This window comes from Centroberyx affinis, unplaced genomic scaffold (genome assembly GCF_046629955.1).
Source record: "Centroberyx affinis isolate AG114_WGS23_722 - 3 ecotype Tasmania unplaced genomic scaffold, CSIRO-AGI_Caff_v1 ptg000156l_1, whole genome shotgun sequence".
In the NCBI taxonomy this organism is placed as follows: domain Eukaryota; kingdom Metazoa; phylum Chordata; class Actinopteri; order Beryciformes; family Berycidae; genus Centroberyx; species Centroberyx affinis.
The window spans coordinates 63,590-83,538 of record NW_027278853.1 but is presented as its reverse complement, the minus strand read 5'-3'; the positions used below and the strand labels follow the sequence as shown (position 1 = coordinate 83,538).

General features: G+C 42.4%; 1 protein-coding gene across 1 annotated transcript in view; it reads left to right on the top strand.

Annotated features, from left to right (window-relative positions):
• Positions 1 to 15,359, top strand: part of tlcd3a (TLC domain containing 3A) — a 35,049-nt gene extending 19,690 nt beyond the window's left edge. Inside the window, exons 3-7 of the mRNA XM_071532882.1 lie at positions 785 to 1,004; positions 6,851 to 6,946; positions 11,193 to 11,467; positions 13,368 to 13,408; positions 15,172 to 15,359. Of these exons, the coding sequence (XP_071388983.1) occupies positions 785 to 1,004; positions 6,851 to 6,946; positions 11,193 to 11,467; positions 13,368 to 13,408; positions 15,172 to 15,359 (820 nt within the window). The remainder of the gene's footprint in view (positions 1 to 784; positions 1,005 to 6,850; positions 6,947 to 11,192; positions 11,468 to 13,367; positions 13,409 to 15,171) is intronic.
• Positions 15,360 to 19,949: the final 4,590 nt, after the last annotated feature.

The window sequence follows — 19,949 nt, the reverse complement described above, 5'->3', positions numbered from 1 at the left end:
CAGTAGCTCAGCTCTGCCCTGCAGCTTTACTCCATTCTGTCCACATAATTAACCATCACCGTAATCGGCGCTCATTAGAGTGCCGCAGCCGTCCAAGCTCTTTATTATACTTACATAAGCCAGCCTTTGCTTGTTTATATGAAGGAGAGGCAAGACATACCATTTACATATGTGTGTGTGTGTATGTGTGTCTGTCTGTTTGTGTGTATGGGTGGACGCAAAAAGGCATTATCTGACTTGTAATCCTATTTCCCAATGATTAAGGTATGCATTTAATAGATATTTAGTTGGTAACCTTTAAGTCTTATGCTGCGTTCACACTATTCCATAAAAGAAGCTAAACTGGCATCATTGGATGTCAGTCAACCACAACAGCAAACTTGCTTCTTGTTGCCATAGTGATTTTGATAAACAATATGTTTGACCATTCAATGCGCATTGATACAATAAAAAAACAATCTGTTAAATGGCATTGTGGGACTGTTCATTTTTGGTATTTCATTACATTTCAAAATAGGTTATATTTTGCATAAATTATTAAATATGATTCCCACTGTAAATGAATAGGAAGCCAAGCAGGGGATTGGAGTAACCTCCCACCACAATGTGAATACAGCATCACACGCTTAATACATGTAAATCAAACCAGCGCCTTTACTCATTTCTGGCTGTGAGGTGGACCGTTTGGCCCCCATATCTTATGTAACTTAGATAAACATCTGAGCAAAAAAATGTACAGCATTAAGGCAATGCGTTTTGTATTTTCTCTCCTTTTCTTCCTCAGGCACTGGCTGGCCACCTACTTTGTCATCTGGTACGGCGTGCCCTACATGACATACGACATTTACGCCATGTACCTCAGCCACTACCACCGCTTCCGGGTCAAAGGGCACGAGGAGTACAAGCAGCACTCGCTGAGGACCGTGAACTCCTTCGTCCGCAGAGAGTTTCTGCTGGTGCTGCATCACATCGCCCTGCTCACCATCCTGCTGCCCGTCACACTGGTGAGGGAGGGGAGGGGAGGGGAGGGGAGGAGGGGTGGATGGATGAGTAATGGAGAGAGGGAGGGTTGGGTGATGAGAACAGCGAGGTAGAGATTGAGGCAGAAGAACTGATGTCATGTTGTCTCTATTTTAGACCAATAATAGAGATCAAAACTGCAGGCTGGTAGTCTTAAGGAACCAGTATGATTAGGGTTAGACTGATATGAGTTTTCAAGGCTTATTACGATAACAATATTTTTGGATTGAAGCTGCTGACGGCTGATATTTTGCACCAGTATTAAATATCTTTAAATTTGACCCTTTTCATGCACAAAAAATATCAAAAAATATACAAGTATTGAGGGTTTCCACCAGAATTTCATTCTCATCCGGGTGGAAAAGCTTCTGAAACAGCATTTAGACCAGTGATTCTCAACCTTTTTCATATCAAGGACCATTAATTTAGTACACATTAGGGCCTCATTTGATGAGAATATGTCTCTCGGATTGTTAGATATGATTTTGTCCAGAATCTCATGACTATCTATATTGTAGGTAGAGTGAAAACAGAGAAACTATGATCAAAACAGTCATTCTTGTACATTCTCTAATTGTGTTCACTTCTAGCAAATTAAATAATGGTGAGTAATGGTGGTCATCAATTTGCTGGGGACCCCCTGGAACCTCCTCAAGGACCCCTGGTGGTCCCCGGACCCCACGTTGAGAACCCCTGATTTAGACCATCATGGGACACTGAAACTCTCCACTGAAAGCCATAGTGATGGAAGTCTTTTAGGAGGGTTAGAAGCTCCTACAGTGAGGCAGGATTCATTGCAGGTGTTACAGACTGTTGAGTCAAATCCTCCCACGCCGCACTGGAATGATTTCTCTGCTCATACATATGATATAACGATAATAATAAAAAACATATTGATTAGCTGTGGTCAGAGAGGAACCTCCATCATATCAGAGGTGGACCACACTGACTAGCCAGTATGCTATTTGATAAAATCCCACAGCGAACCACTTTACTGATTTACTGAGAGGAAATGGTACGGTCCAATCACTTCAAAGGAATAACAAGTGTACAAGCATCAAGGGAGTGAAATGGCAAGTACATAAAAAGATCAGTAAGCTAGTAAGCAATCTATCACTCATATTTATTATGGAAATGTCATTCTGCTGATTCATTTCTTTGAGAAATTAGCAGCAAACGACCCTGCATTGTTTTCCTGTGCGTCCACGAATTGTAAGCGTCTGCGCCGGGACAGAGCCAATAAGAATGGATAGGAAGGAAGAATGGAAGGTGCAGGTTGCTTGGTGGTGAGATACCAGTGGAAGTGGAAGGGTCAAGAGTTAAAACGCAAACTAGGGACAGATCTGAATCTACTGGAAAGCATCAAAACTCGGAAAAGATTTGAATACAGCTCTATACAATTCCATTTGGGAAGCGAAGGGCGAACGAGGAAGAGCGCAACAAAAGATTCCGCTCTTTGATTCTGAGGGACCGGCACCAAAACCTGATGTTCACCCCTGATATTTTAGATAGCTGAAACATTTTCTGCTATTAAACTTGTTATCCATGCACAGGAACAGGAAAAATACACAAAATAATGGACCCAGGAATGCAAGGTACATCGCCAATAGCTGTTCTTTCACCCTAGGGTAGTGATTCTCAAACTTTTCATATCAAGGACCCTAATTTAGTCCACATTTGGGCCACGGACTCCCATTTGATGAGGTTTTGTCTCTCTGGCCCAAATCTGAGAATATTTTTATTGTCAGATATGATTGTGTCCAGGATTCCATGACTATCTGTATTGTAGGTAGAGAGATAACAGAGAACCTATGATCAAAACAGTCATTCTTCTACATTCTCTAATTCTCTAAGTTTAGCAATTCTTCAGTTTGCTGGGGACCCCCTGGAACCCTCTCAAGGACCCCTGGTGGTCCCCGGACCCCACGTCGAGAACCGCTGTCCTAGGGTGAATCTTTCCTTCCAAGAGTTCATCCTTTGAACCAAAGTTACCCTTAGAATGATTTTGTAGCGACATTAACTTGACCTATAAAAATTTGGTGTGATATATTTTCATTAAAACTACAAAGAATGACCAGGAATAGGCTTTCAAACACCCCAGACTCTCCCTAGCTATAAAGCGTCTTTGGATTGGATTTTTGTCACCTTTTTGACCCCTTTGAGTGTGAGAGAACTTGTTTATGCTCAATCCATCCTGTACATCGTGAAAACCGGTAGGGACTGTCTCCTTTCCACACGCAACCATGCGTTCACAGAGGCACGTACCATACCGTCCTTTTCATATAGCATCCCGGGTTAGCGGGCCAGGTGCAATGGAAACCCGGCCCTTTGTTTGCCCTGGCAGTCAATGGCGATATGAGATCACCTTACCCTGCATTATTCAGCTCCAGCTGCAGTCATCCTCCTCTCCTTCCCCAAACTTCTCCCCACCCCTCCCTCTCTTTCTCCTCTCATTCCCCCGCTCGTCAGCTTTGTGTCACCCTGGCTTGCGTAGGTAACACACGATCTGGTATAGTTAGCCAGCAAGTATTTGGCGGACAGCGGCGTGCAGGGGGTGGCAAAGTCCAACCCTTACCTGACGTGCTGCCAGTGAAGTGTGTGCAAGTGCAACATTTTCACTATATGACTTTATGGCACGGTAAAATTCATATTAAAACAGCTTTGGAAAAAGTTTTGAACTGATATCAGAAAGATATGAAAGATGAGAAGAGCTGATTGCACTTCTATATGTAGCTACTACTTGGCCGTCTCAACAGAATTCAGCAGACATGGTTCATTTCTGTGCTGATGTTAACTATGAACTGATAATTTCATCACTGATACATCTGATTGATTTTGTGTCAGTTGTTAGCTTGCTAACCATAGTATCTGGTCATCTAACCGTCTTGTGAACACATCTGATTAGCACTCTGGCTAACATATCTAATAGAAGCTAGGGTTAGTAATGGCTAGTAGTCACATGTTAACATTAACACCAGTTGCTTTGCTAAATTAGCCTGCTAGCTAGTTAGCTAGCTATTAGCTAATTGTCAAAGCCAAAGCCAAGTTTTCGATTGGGAGCGTGTCTATGTTCCCAGGGTCCTATGTTCCCCAGATGTATATGGCACATAATGGAAACATGACAAAGGGTCCTATGTTCCCAGGGTCCTATGTTCCACATATTTATATGGCACATAATGGAAACATGACAAAGGGTCCTATGTTCCTAGGGTCCTATGTTCTCCAGTCTACATATGTGCTCTCCCAGGGTCCTATGTTTAACCCTAACCCTAAACCCTACCCCTAACCCTAACTAACCATATTAAGTGAATACAGAGCTGGGGAACATCTTTTTCAGGTTCCCATTATGTGCTATATAGAGCTGGGGAACATAGGACCCTGGTAACATAGGACCTTGGGAACATAGGACCCTGGGAACATAGGACCATGGGAACATAGGACCCTGGAAACATAGGACCTTGGGAACATAGGACCCTGGGAGAGCACATATGTAGAACTGGGGAACATAGGACCCTGGGAACATAGGAATGACTCCTTTTCGATCAGGTTAACTGAGCTGACTCTTCTCAAGCTACAAGTCAGAGTGTTTTTAAGTAGAGAGCTAAAGACAAGACAGTTTGCTGTGTCACAGTAACCTACATTTGGAAACATATCTACCTTATCCGACTATTTAGTTTTACTTATATTAGTACTGAATGGATCTATACCCACTTCACAACAATCTTTCTCAAGTAGCCTATCTCTTTCTCTAGCCTGTTTGTTATATATTTATCCATTATTTGCACACAGCCAATTCTCCATTGGACCTCCACGATGGCGCCATACATGGTTGGTAGGACATTGGTGACACAATTGCAAAGCGTCTATAGTGTATGCGTTTTTCAGTAGTGTTTGTGAGAGTATTTCATTACATTTTAATCTGTAAGCATTTCATATATGTATTTGACAGGTCAATTCTGTGAATGTGCAAGGTAAAGTTTGAATTACGTCCCATACGGCACTTCATAATTAGACATGGGAAACTCACATAGAGATAGTATAAAGGTAACACACACACATGGCAGCTGGGGGTGGGATGAGGTAGCCAGGTAGTTAGTTAGGCGTGGTGTAAAGTTCCCCTCTGTGGTCTCAATCATTCTTCCATGGGCAGATGGCAAGGCCATGTCTGGAGCCGCTCATGGTTTATTCACCATCAGCACACAACAAAGCAGCCTGCCAGACAGTGCTTGTCTTTTGTCTGGAGTACTCTTTATCCATCTAGACCGACTCACCTAATCTAGGATGGCCTCTTTCACCACACAGCATTGTGCTGCTGGTCAATATTTGAAGGGTTTGTTCATTACTTAGGTACAGGACATCACTTCTCTCTGCTGCCCCTCCCCGCCCCACCCTCCCTTTGTACCATCTTACAGTTGTATTGGTGTCAGGCCCTTGCCTCCATTGTTGTATCATTGTATAAAAACGGTGGGATCATCTTGTCTAGGGTTAGACAGATATATCGGTTTGCTGATTTGATGGGCCGATATTAGCCTTTTAGTAAGGATTGACGTATCAATGGTGTCCACTTCCAATATGATGCAGTGTAGTGTGGGAGGATTTTACTCAGCAACTTCAGGTCACTCTGGAGAATCTGCAATGAAACCTGCCACACTCTGGATCGGCTAATCCACAGTTAGTCTGGGTTTCAATGGAGAGTTTCAATAGCCCCCTTTCCACTGAGGGCCAAACCTGGCACTTGAACTTAGTTCCAGAGTTCCTGACCCCTTTCCACTGGGTTGGCCTAGGCCAAAACAGGGCTAGTCCAGGAACTCAAGCCCCACTACTTGGGCCTTCCAAATCCTCAGGGCCAAAGCTGTTAGCCCTAATGCTTATACATCATCACATTCTATATTTTTTCAAGTAGGGGGTGTTGCTTAGTAACGTCTGTAACTGAGTACATTAATGAGCATCTGCCTGTTAGAAATTAGGTATGTTAATTCTTAATCTGCATTACTTTCAGCTGCTATCTTAGAAAAAAAAATACATCTTGCTACACATAGAAAAACACATAGAAAACAACATTTTAGCCTGATACCGTATATTAAAACCAACATTGGCCTTATTTAGCTGTCTAGAAAATACTGCAATTACTGTCACTCACTTTCCAAGTTTGACACACACAGCAGTAAAGGACTAATGTTAAAGGAAAAAAAATGCCTTTGCTTATGCAGGCAAGTCATTTTTTTTTTGTACTGTACTGTACTTTTTTGTACTTGTACATTAAAACTAATGTTAACGATTATACAGTACATTTAATTAACAGCAGCGTTGTCTGCCATGTTTGATGACAAGCAGTTGTGTAAGTTAGTCGTCATGGTTACGCAGGGACGCAGGTTGCACAGTGGAAACATTTTAACAAGTTTAGCCCAGCGCTTAAATTCCAGGCTAGAGTTCCTGGGCCAAAGTTCTTGGGCTTTTGGCCTTCAGTAGAAAGGGGGCTAATGTCCCATGATGATCTAAATTCTGTTTCAGAGGCTTTTCCGCCCTCACCCTGAGGGACACAAGGAATACTTTTTTTTGCATGGTCAAATTTCAATATAATAACTATCTACACAAAATATTGGCTTATCAGCAGCTTCAATCCAGAAATATCAGTATCAGTACTGGCCTTCAAAAAGGCACAACGGTCAAACCCGAATCTAGTCCCAGGCCTTTGGAAGCCTCTCTTTGCATATTTCCCTTGAGGCCTTTCCAGAACTGCTGGTGTTTGTCCTTGAATGTCAGCTGTATTTTTTTCCATGCTTATGTTTATTTGCTCACTCCATGTGTGTTCTTGCTATCTGTGTCTCAGTTCTTCAGAAAGGACCAGGGGGATTTCTTCATTGGCTGCTTGTTTCTAACAGAGCTCAGCACGCCCTTCGTCTCCCTAGGGAAGATACTTATTCAGGTGAGAAAGCACACGGACACGTGCATGCACATAGACAAAAAGGCATCAAAATAACTAATATTAGTGACAAGAAATGTGTTAACTTGAAATCTTATGTATTACTAATGCCAAATTAAAACTAAGTGAAAAAAAATCTATGTATATTGTATGTATTTTCATGGTTCAAAATTCTTTTACAGGTTTGGTTTCCCTCAAAGCCTGATAAGAGGTTTTGAGGATGTATAAAGTAATGAAAGTATAATAAAGTATCGTCGCACCAATCGTATGACTACTACCAAATTCACCAAGTTTTTGGTAGATTAGCCAGTTGGTCGATTTAGCCGTTAAAGGATAATTCTGGTTATTTTCAACCTGGGCCTTATGTTCCTAGTTTTTGCCATCATGACGATTGACTGTGTTGAAAATTTCTTCATTAATTTCTTCTCACTTCACTGTAGAGCTTGACATAGTTTCAGGTAGCCGGGAGCTGCTCTTCAGTACACATATACAGGGCCAATGGTTGAACCTAAAAAGCGATAAAAAAAAAATTCCATTCCACACAATAACACTCACACTGCAATGAGAGATGCCTACATTCGATTTTTGATTATTGATCACAGCTAAAAAATGTTGTGATAATTGCTCAATCGCAGCTATTTAAAGACGTGTAACTGCAGTGTGAGTGTTATTGTGTTGAAAGGTGTTTTACTTGCTTTTTGTGTTCAACCGTTGGCCTTGTATGTGTGTATTGGACAGCAGCGCTCCTGGTGAACTGAAGCTACATCAAGTTCTACAACTGATGAAATTTTGAACAAAGTCAATCGTCATGATGTCAAAAACTAGCAAAATATGGCCCAAGTTCAGAATAACCAGAAATATCCTTTAAGTGGTGAGAACGTACAGTACACCAAAATCATCCACGAGCCACAAGTGTTAGCATACACTATGTTGAGTGATAGTAGGCTCCATGCTAACACTTTAGCACACACTATGTTGAGTGATAGTAGGCTCCATGCTAACACTTTAGCAGTTGAGTGATAGTAGGCTCCATGCTAACACTTTAACATACACTATGAGTGATAGTAGACTCCATGCTAACACTTTAACATACACTATGTTGAGTGATAGTAGGCTCCATGCTAACACTTTAGCATACGCTATTATCCTTTTAACACTGCACTAGTGTGCCGTACTGTACCCCATGCTGTCACGGTACAGTAGGTTTTTCCATTATATTGTGTTCACAGTTCAGTACAGTTGAGGCACAGTAAAAGCGTATGCTACAGCACCCTTATGTATCTGGTATCAGCCCACTCTCAGAGGGTGCTGGCAGGATTGTTGTCATCACGCAAGTGACATACGAGCAACACACTGAGTCAACAGCCGCCATTTTTACATACTCAGCTGCTAAACAAACACAACAAACGTGTAAAGCCTGTGGGCATTAGTTAATTGATAAATCTGAAAATTATCTATGTATAGGAGTTCAGCAATGGTAAATTAACGCTGGTATTATGCATGAATGGAAACGCAATAGGCCTACAGTGGATTACCATGTTGTGCAAGTACACTTTTCCAATAGGCAAGCTTATTATTGCTTCAGAAATAACGATGGCTAATTACTGTCTGCTTTATTTTCCTCACTACTGTTGTTTCTAATGAAGCTGGCATAAAACATATAGCTAACATTAAACAGAAACAACACAGTTAACCTAGATTAACATAAATAGTGACATGCCTGTTTCCTTCTCAGCTCCCATAGTTGTTATTTATCTGAAAAGACCTATCAGTGTTGCCTTCGCTAGCTGTTGCTGCTGTAACGTGTGCGGCAGGTGTGTTGTGATGCAATATTGTTTCAAGAGAAAGATAGAATCACAGGCAAAATAGAGAAAAACCTGTTCTGCTGTTGATATAGTTACACATGTATGCTCTGGACAGAATCTCATATGTTCAAAATTGCAATGGAAATATGGAAGTGAAATATCATTAACTCAGTATAGCCGATGTAGCTATACTGATATGTTGTGTGGTGATGTGTTCAGGTGAACAACCACATATTCATCTGCTGGATAGTGGTTTTTAGCTGTACACAGACTCCCATCACTCACCACCGTCAATTCCTATGAAAACAGGGCAAGTAGTCCCTGCTAGTTCAAAACAGTGTGTTATATCTGTCATATTTCCTGTAAATTTGATCAGTCTCCTACACAAGAATTAGTTAATGCCAGAATTAACTTCATATCATTTAAGATTGCTTACCAATTAAATTTAGAGCTGCTACAGGTTCTCATTTTCTCACTTTTGAGGTAATGTTAGTGTCTTAGTATCAGTCAACACAGTGTATGCTAAAGTGTTAGCATGGAGCAATGGAACCAGAACAATCTACTGCGGGCACATGGAAGATTTTGGTATCTATGTTGTCATCACATAACTAAGATGACCAATGGGACAAAAACCTTTATATAGGCTCCATGGTGTCAAATTTACAAACATCCCAACATTATGCCAGGCTTTCTCCGTTTTATCCGTGTTTTTGTAATCCTTTGATAAGTCGTACAACATCGGAATGGTGTACACTCACCGTTTGCCGCCATTTTCCCCAAAACACACCTAGGAACGCCTCTAATAGGAACACCTCCAGTTCTAATTGGCTATACAGATGGTGAGAAATTCGCCAGTCCAAAAAGAAGTCAGTTGAACTTTCTGTCCGGACACCGGATCAGCGTGCCCGCCCCTTTACAGAAACTGTGACCGTCCTGTGCTGGTGTTAGTTGATGCCTCATCATGTATAGGTGTTATTACTTAGTGCCCTTTTCCTCTAAATAGTCCCGCCAACCTAATATGACTAGGTGATTTAAGGCTCGAAATGATAGTTTTTCCTGGTAAAAAGCCTCATCTTTGTCAAGTGCATTTTTAAGATACAAAAAAAGGCCTCATTCATTTCCTTTTGCAATTCCTGCTCAGGTAGTATGCAATGCCTTGCATCCTCAGAAACCTCAGTATCTCCCTTTTCATTTGGGATGCAGCTTGTCACTGTAGCATTAATAATTAAGATGCGAGACTCAAAAATACGTCGGTAGAATGTGGCTAAGAAGCTATGGCCCTGTTCTCTCTCCCTATCTCTCAACCCTCCCACTGCAGTTAATCCCTTCACGGCCCGCACCCATAGGCGTCCCACCCTACACTAACGTGCTGTGTAGTCAGAGAATGCATGTCTTATTAACGCTACAATCTAAGTGCAGAAGAAACATACTGTATGTCTGCCAGTAAAAGCAGTGGCCTGCCCGTGGGCTTCAAGCTCTTTGCTGACATCTGGCTTCAGCAGGGGAAAAAGAGCAAAGCAAAGCTCCAGTGCGCTTCCCTGTCTTCAATCACACTGCCCTCCTTTGGACTAGATCAGCACTAACACAGTTCACTAGAATGGCGTAGCTGAGAAATGTTACTGCTCTTAACACCAGTGTTGATTTGGAATGATTGCTTGTTATGTAGACCAGGGGCTCAAACCCTTTTTCACATCAGGGACCCGCAAAAAGATATGTATTAAACCACAGACACCCATTCCATACGATTTTTGTTGCAGGATATGACTTTGTACAGAATTATGTAACTATCTTTACTCTGGGTGGAGAGGTTAACAACAACTGAGAGAGTGGAACCTACTTTCAAAGCCATCACCTATAGACATTCTCTCATTGTGTTCTAGTGAGCGAAATAATAGTGAAATTAAACTGGAATTCCCTCAAGGACCCCTGGTGGTCCCTGGACTTCAGATGGGGAACCATTGCAATAATAAGCAATATGATGCAGTTTTACCAACAATGCACAGTTTCCAGTTGGGTTTCTGTATATCAACACCAGATAATCCCCACCTTTCAATAAAAAACTCTTGTAAGATGTTCCTCGTTGGCGTCAATCAGGCACGGCAAGGTATGGCATACCCAAAGAGTTCTGATTTGATTTTATAAATGGCTTCTGACTTGAGTCCATCCCTAACCCTAACCATTGACGTACAGTTCTTAGCATTATAATTGAGAACAAGATTAAACGAAAACTGACAGAAATCTATATTTATATTATATTTTTCCTGGGGAGCCTTTGAAGGACCTCTGGTGGTCTTCGGACCCTTCTTTGGAAGCCACTGGGGTAGACAGTTTGACGGTCAATAAAGCAGTTCTTAGAGCTTATAAAGCGGCCCTTTAAAATGCCCTGATTTGTCCCTCTCTTCATCCACATCCCCTCCTCTCTTTCTTTTCTCCTCCTCCACCAGCTCAGCCTCCAGGACTCGTGGCTGCACAAGGCCAACGGCGGCATGGTGCTGCTGACCTTTTTCATGTGCCGCATCGCCCTCTTCCCCTACATGTACTGGGTGTACGGTCGCCACTACGGCATCCCGCTGTACAGCGTGCCCTTCCACCTGCCGCTGTCCACCAACCTGGGCAACTCGTGCATCCTGGCTCCACAGGTCTACTGGTTCGTCCTGCTGTGCCGCAAGGGCTTCCGCCTATACCAACGCAGCCGATGTAGGGAGGACACGTCTCCTACGTCTCCTACCGTCATGGACAATGCCAAGGGCGAGTGATTTCCAGTCAGTGGATTACAATTGCTGGCTCGAGTCACGCACTCGACTACTAATGCTACTACTTCTGCAAAGGCACTACTTTTACTTACCACGTTTCCAACCCCGTATTGCTACTGTTACTATTGTTACTACTGTAGTACACCAGGACTGCCTGCTCCTGTCCCACGACTCCCCAGCATTTCCAGCACATTATCGTTTCCTTTGCTGCAAATCTGCTGCCCGAGTGGACCCTCTATACCAATCCAATGCTAGTGATGAAGCTTGATGATTTGGGTGTTTTTTTTGGATTTAGTGGATCTGGACTGGATCTTGTTGGAGTGCTACACTTTATCCGTCTGCCGTACTGAACAGGGGTCACCTTCGCTCCGCTGAGAATAAAAACGTGGAGTAAAAGCTCAAACTGAAGAGCAGCTCCCCATGGAAGGACGTTTTCTTCTCTCTTCCACCTACCCTCTGTTTACAGCCTCTGCTGATTTGGAAGATCTGTTACAATGCGCATGAGTGGCTGTTTTTACAGGTTTTATTTATTTTTTTCCTTTTTTGTGGTTTAGTTTTACAAGTGTGAAGTCTGGAATAATTCTGTTTTGAAGTGATGCACCCCCTATCCATTCACTTATCTTGGAGACGAGAAGGGGTAGAGAAGTCAGTGGGTGGGATGTGAAAATCCAGAGCGGCTAGATGTGGCAGTATTAGCATTGAGAGGGGTGTTTACAACTATTAGGAGTCACCTCATCCACATTTGAGAGCTAAAAACAATCTTTTTTGCTCCAGCTAGATGCATAAAATCCAATTAATGTGATAGATTGTGACTCTCCGCCCCTGTTCACTTTATTTATATGGCATGTCACCATGGCATCAGTTTGCAAATGTGCAGCAGCAATCCCGGGCTCCTTGTTGTACCACCCAGCAGAGCTCTTTAAGGCCCTGCTGCATTTTTTTTTTTTCCTGTAGCTACTTAAAGTCCCACTGCTCAGCACTGAAGAGAGATCAGCGTCCCCCCACGAAGGGGAGGGGAGGTAGCGCTGTATGTGTAAGTAGTAGTGTAGTGTATCTCCTTGACCTAACGCTGCATTCATGTCCCATGGGAAAGATGGTAGATATGACTTTCATTTTCATCACATTAGTCATTTTGTGATCACAACTCTTAAAATACCACGGCAGGACACAATTACTTGCTGGATTTTTTGGTTTGTGGTTGACATTACATTGTTTGGTTTGCTGTAAAACATGAATTCAAATGTATCACCCACTGAGTACATGTGTATTAAGTGAGAGAAATCTGAGCAGGCGTAACCGAAGTCTACCGAAAACTTAAATCATGGCATGCAAAAGAATTTGAACACGTGAACGCTTTCAAGTCGATGCTTTTAAGTATCAGGTCGCTCCTACAGTTATTCCCATAGGACATGAAAGCTCATTCAGACCAGAGAGAAGGATAAAGTAGAGAGCTCTCACTCTGACTCACTTTCCAGGTACCACAAAGTTAATTGCAATCCACAGCGGGGAAAAAACATTACAGACTACAGACCCGAATCTGCTCTCAATGTATGGGTGTTAATGGAAACGTTTACAAGATATGGCCCCCCCTGTTGCAAGATATCTTCTATAAAAAACAACAAAAGTTTATTTGAATATACATTTTCATGATGAGCACTTTTTGAGAAACAACTCTATTTAGGTCCATTTCATGCAAGTGCGTGAGGGTTCATACCTACTTTTACAGACCGGAAGGTAGGCCTGTTTTTTTTTTTTTTTTTTTTTTTAATGATTCACCTTGTAAATACCCAATCTTTGTTCGAACTACACTCGAGCACTGCAGCACCCGTGAAGACGTTGCCATGGTGACAGACAGAGCTGTTGAAGGGCAGCAGGGAGCAACACAAAGTCTTTTAGGGTCATTTGTGGTCAAATTTAATGGATGTCGGGAGGGGGGGGGGTTGTGTTCTCCTGTAATAAGTCAAATCTGCCCATCAAACCAGAGAGGGCTGATGGGGGTTTCCCTTTAAGGTCACATGGTGCCTGGTTCAACTCAGGGCAAAGGTCAGAGCAATAAGGTGAGCATTGGCCCACCAGTGCAAACTTATGCAAACATACAGAGGATCTAAATCTCCGAGCAACGAGCTACAAAAGTAGGAGGTAGAAGGAGGTATTATTCCTAATAAAATTACATATAACATGCATAAGAGAATTAATACTATCCAGTTACTGTTTGGTCTTCCCCTGAGGCCCCATAGTGTTTGCTTTTAAGGCCAAAAGGACTGGCGTATCTGGTGTTAGTGCACTAGCATGGAGCACTACACACTCGGCTGTACATAATCATTTTTTAGAGAATCACACCATATAAATTCTAGTTTTATGACAAAAAAAAAAAAGTAGATTCTGTTAGCACTCAAAACTCTGCCCAAGCCATGTAAACTAGACTTGAGTATTTTTTCTTTATTTTTTTTTTTATCATGTAAAGCAAATTTTTGCTCGGATTCACAATTGGATTAAGAACTATATCTTAGAGGCACGTTCGTGAGAGTATCTATGTCACATTATGCTAAACATTTGATCTTGAGTATATTCATGCTTGAAATCAAAGGATCGATCTTAGATTTTATTTTTTAAAAAAAGAACGCAGGTTTAGTGCTAGAGTGGTATACGAGAGTCCTGGAGTCGATATGTTCATCTATTTAACTACATTTAACTAAGATGTTCTTGGTAATACAAGCTTTATAGTAAACGGATCAGTATGCGTTACTGGGCTGTACTCTATGCCCTGCAAATGTGAACTATGCAAAGAGGTCCTGTTGTACCTTTACCGCACTGATGTCAAACGACGTCAAATTGGTCCACGCCTTTGGTATTTTATGTTGCATGTAGAGCGGCTTTGTAGGAACCTTTTCAATTCCACGGGGACCCCTTCATTCACTTTCTACTGTATTTTTGCGGAGGATACTATTCCATAGGGACGCTGCATTTCGAGGACGTATGCTGCGTTCCAGTCGATGTAGAAAAGTCGGAAATTCCCAGCTGGTAGGATCGGAATTACGCCCTCGGTGCGTTCCGGTGGTCCCGCTCGTAAAAACCAGGAGATAAAAATTCGCGAGATTTCCTTTGTCCAACGTAAAATCCTGTTCCCCATGCGACAGCTAATGTTGCGTCAATGATATTTGGCAGCGTTAGCTAGCTAGTTAGCGTAAAACGTTAGCAACTATAAGTGTAAGTTGTCGTTTCAAATTTCTCTGTTTAACCATTCACCCTAATTTAGGACCCCTAATTTAGTCCACATTTGGGCCACGGACCCCCATTTGATGAGATTTTGTCTATTGGACTCAAATCTAAGAATATTTTTATTGTTAGATATGCTTATGTCCGGAATGTATTGTAGGTAGAGAGATAACAGAGAAACTATGATCAAAACAGTCATTCTTCTACATTCTCTAATTGTGTTAACTTCTTGTAAATGAAATAATGCTGAAGTTTAACAATTCATCAATTTGCCACGTTGAGAACCGCTGATTTAAGGTCATGCGATCCCGGAAACGAAACTTAAGTGTATTTCGAGGATTATCAACATTTTAAAAGTAATTCTGTGTAGCGTTTACAGTGTCAGATTTACAGATATCTGCATCTCGGTTGAGAATTTTTGCCCCAGTTGCCGACCTGGAATTTTGACCTGAAGGGCCGCAAGGACGTCAGAACTTCCGACTTTTCCCGCATCTCCGGAACGCAGCATCAGGACTTCTTTTGGAGACGAGTGTGCTGATGTTGTACAATGGGTTCCGCAGTGTGGGCACCTCGCCGTTCGGTTTCCGCACCCCCTCTTGTTCCACGGTGGGAACAACGGCCTTCTGTGGTCGTGGTCCGTGAAGAGAGAGCGATGAGTGTTTTTGTCGGTCGGCGGTGGTGACAGAGTGAGGATGAGGACGAGCGTAAGGAGAGCCGAGCCCGCTGAACGATGGGGGGGGGGGGGGGGCTTGTTTGTCTGGTTTTGGCCCGGCTCCCAGAACAGAGCCAGGAACGGGGCAGGCCCGGCGCAGGCCAGCGCAGGCCGGTCAGCTTTGTGGAAGCGGTCTCAGCCTCTTTTGTCCCCCCCCCCGGCTGACCACGCCACCGTTACTGGAAACGTCCCAGGCTCTTTGTTGTCGCTTTCTCTTTTCAGCCCGAGCGCTCCCACTCTTTTTCCACTGTCTTTTTTTTTTTTTTTCCACAACCCCCGTGCTCTTCCACTCGCTCGTCTCCAGGGATGTAGTGGTAAATAAAACGCTGGGTAAACTGTGACCGGCAGTCGTCACGAGGCAAGACACCCAGCAGGAGAAAGAAAAATCAATTTTTATGTCCCTCGAGTCATGATAGAAACTTCATACTTACACCACAGGTTCCCCCGATAGAGTAGATCAGTGATTCTCAACCTTTTTCCTATCAAGGACCCCTAATTTAGTCCACATTAGGGCCACGGACCCCCATTTGATGAGATTTTGTCTCTCGGACCCAAATCTGAGAATATTTTTATTGTTAGATATGCTTATGTCCGGAATCCCATGACTATCTGTATTGTAGGTAGAGAGATAACAGAGAAACTATGATCAAAACAGTCATTCTTCTACATTCTCTAATCATGTTAACTTCTTGTAAATGAAATAATGGTGAAGTTTAACAATGCATCAATTTGCTGGGGACCCCCTGGAACCCCCCCAAGGACCCCTGGTGGTCCCCGGACCCCACGTTGAGAACCACTGGAGTAGATGACCTTCGTAGATTTTAGAGCACCTTGCTGCATAAATTTGCATATTAATGAGGAAAAACAGATTTTCTCGAAACTAAATGCTTTAAGATACAGAGTTCATATTCATACCGCCCATGTGTTATGTAAAGACAAGTATCTTGACATATATAGAAATATTGCTCATTATGCATTAATTAGCTCAATTAATGACCTCATTAGCATATCTGGTTATGTTTAATATATCATGGTGATTATTGCCTCTTGTGTTTTGGGTCTGAGCTGATTTTTTATCCCTTAAAAGAGACTAACTTCATAACTTACATCAGTTTGATACTACTTACAATGATGTAAGTGAGTTTACCTCATACCTCAAGATTTATTTCCGCCTAAAAAGGTGATAAATTAAAAATTTTCATCACGAATAAAAAAGGTGGGTAGACTGAGTTTAGGTGAGTTTTACCCTCCACTACATCCCTGCCTGTCTTTCCTGCTGCTTTGTTCTTCTTTATCTCTGAATGAATCTCCATCCATCCATCCTTCTATCATAAATTTCTTGATTTTTTTTTTTAATTCAGCCCATAGCTTGTCAGGCACTTTAGTCAGCCATTTTTTTTTGGTATTTTCAGACTCACACCGCGGATCACTCCTCTCATTTCTAAGTGACCCACTTCTCATCTCAAAACGTTTCGTCCCCTCCAGCTTCATCCTCTTTCCTCGCATCCCTCTCTCTCTCTCTCCCTCTCCGTCGTCCCATCACCTCTGCCCCGTCTTTCAACTTAACTCAATCTCTCCCCCTTCCTCCACACTCCCCTCCTCTCGTCTCCTTTAGCGGAAAAGCTTTCCTCGCCAATTGTGCCGCTTGGCTGATGTGGACTGCAGTGATAGGAAGAGGTTGCACAGGCAGGTTTTTTTTTTTTGCTGGGCAGAGCGATCCCTCCCCTCCTCTCTGCTGCCATCTGTCGTCGGGGATAATCTGCTCGTCCACTCAGCAGTTAAAAGGCTGGGGCCGGCGGGGATTAGCAGGGGCGAGCTGGCCTTTTCCTAATGAGGTTGTGCATGTTGCTTATGAGTCTGCTGCCTTGAGGCTCCGCATATTATCTAAGTCCTCAGCCAACATGACCTCATCTCCCCCCCCCTCTCCCCACTAAACACAATGCTTCTGTCTGCATTGTACCGCAAGAATAGACATATGGCTTTGTTTTCATGCTTAGGGTTAGGGTTAGACCGATATGGGTTTTTGAAGGCTGATACAGATAGATGGATGCTGATTGATTAATATAAAGCCAGTATTTAGTGCTGATATTCAATATCTTGAAATTTGACCATTTTCCATGGCAAAAAGTATTCAGTGTTTCCCCTATAATTTCGTTCTTGTTCTATCTTGCGTGGGAAAACAGCATTTAGACCAGTGGTTCTCAACCTTTTTCATATCAAGGACCCCTAATTTAGTCCACATTAGGGCCACGGACCCCCATTTGATGAGATTTTGTCTCTCAGACCCAAAGCTGAGAATATTTTTATTGTCAGATATGATTTTGTCCAGAATTCCATGACTATCCGTACTGTAGGTAGAGAGATAGCAGTGAAACTATGATTAAAATAGTCATTCTAAAATGACAAAATAATGAAGTTTTACAATTCATCAATTTGCTGGGGACCCCCTGGAATGCCCTCCAGGACCCCTGGTGGTCCCCGGACCCCACGTTGGGAACCACTGATTTAGACCATAATGGGACACTAAAACTCTCCATTGAAACCCATAATAATGAAATTCAAAATAACTCGACATGTGCAGAAATGTCCCTTCACTTCCCTAGAATCACTGTCTTTAGAGACGAGTGTTTTTGGATTTTCAAAATCATACAAAAAAAAGTAGTGTATGATCAATTCATCCCCCTGTAGCCGAGCCTCCTCTATTTGACGGGCCGTTTTGACAGACAGTTACCATGGAGACGCTCCACACGCTCCAGGCTGATTCTCGTGATTCTCATAGCTTCTGGATTATGACGTTGAAATTCTGAAAATGGTATTATAAAAACGCTAATGAACTATTTCGCACTTTAATTTCTACACCTTTTTTTTCTCCCTAGATTTAGTTATCAAACGCTTCTGCTCAGTTTTTAATTTCGATTGCAACAGCTTACGTTAAGCAGTTCATCCTTTTAAATGCATTTGATTTTTATCCTCCTGGTAATTATGAAAACAAAAATGATAGATTTGTAAGGGTGTGTTTTATTTATTGAAGCCTATTTGTCTATTTCTAATCATGTTGCTCGAGTCTGTGCATCTTGTTTTGCCCACAATGAAAGTCAGGCTTACCGCCCGCAATTAGGGTTAGGGTTAGGATTTCTGAGCAAAGTGGTGACATTGTAAGAACAGCCTTATTATAATTTCTGTACTCCAAACATTCCCTCCCCCAGCCATCCAATCGCTTGCGGCAAAGCAGGACGAACCTCCTTCATATCGGTGGTGGATATTGACCGGCTTTTTAATTAAAGTCATATATCGGCAAACCGATGTATCGGTCTGACCCTAAGCTAGCCTAGAGTTTGCTGCACTGACCTGGGTGGTATTAATAAATATTTTGGTGGTGACACTGGCAATAGCATTTTCCATTATTTGTACTGATTTCCAGATGCGTTTGGTTCTTGTGAGGTTGGGCTAAGGAAGTACGAGCTTCTCTACCTCCATTGCTAGTCGTCTGGATCACTGTCAAGTACAATCATCCTACACATAAACACCATCCAATCCTGAGCCTTAGAACCCCACAGTAAGCATTATGAAAGGTTAAAATCATGCACAGAGCACACATATCCTAACAATTATTCGTTCTCGCTGAAGAGATATTTTTTTGAAGGAACCATTCATCTAGAAAGTCTTAAGTTCAGCCTCGCAGGAGGCGTCCTCTCTTCGCTCAGGGTTTGATGAAGATGTTCACATATGTCTGTATAACTTAGAGGTTTATTCTAAGATGATGAAACTGTGAGATATAATGAAAAAACCCGATCTGTTCTGAACACGATCACACCTGGAATGACGCTGTTTTCTCCTGCATATGGTGTTTTTGAAAAGCAGTTTTTGTTCCTATTCGTTTTTTTCCTTCCGTTCTGCTTTCTGACATGGCTTGCGATATTGCAACTTCTAAGGGTTGGTAGACCAAAGATTGTCAGGCACTTTAGTTAATCATGGTAACTGTAGTAACATGAAAAGAAATCTAGGTGATTTTCTGTATCTTAGACTTACACTGGTATAGCATGCTGTAGATCATCGGTCTTCGTAGCGAAGTGACCCACTTTTCATCTCGAACATATCTTCCCTCCGACCTTATCCTCTTCCCTTGGATCCCAGGGAGCGATCGACTTGTTGGGTTTGTGATGGACGTTTCTTCCGAGGCGATGGACGACGTAATGCATGCCTTACCAACCAGCCTGCATGGTGTTGTCAGTTGATTCCCCACCAACACGCGCTCTTATCTCCATACATTTCAGTCTACTGTATGTGTAAAGGCAGTGACACTTTGGTTCATGTTCTGACTCCGCTTGGGTTGTGAAATGACATAATGACTATGTTAAGTTAAACACTGGCATCTTTAATCTGATAGGAGCAGTTAAAAAAAAATAGAGTGTGTATTGTAATACACATGGTAGGCCTAGTAAAGGAATACACCACGTTTTTGGGCGATTGTCCCATTGGTCAACTTAAATGTTAAGTGATGAGAACATGACATCACTGTG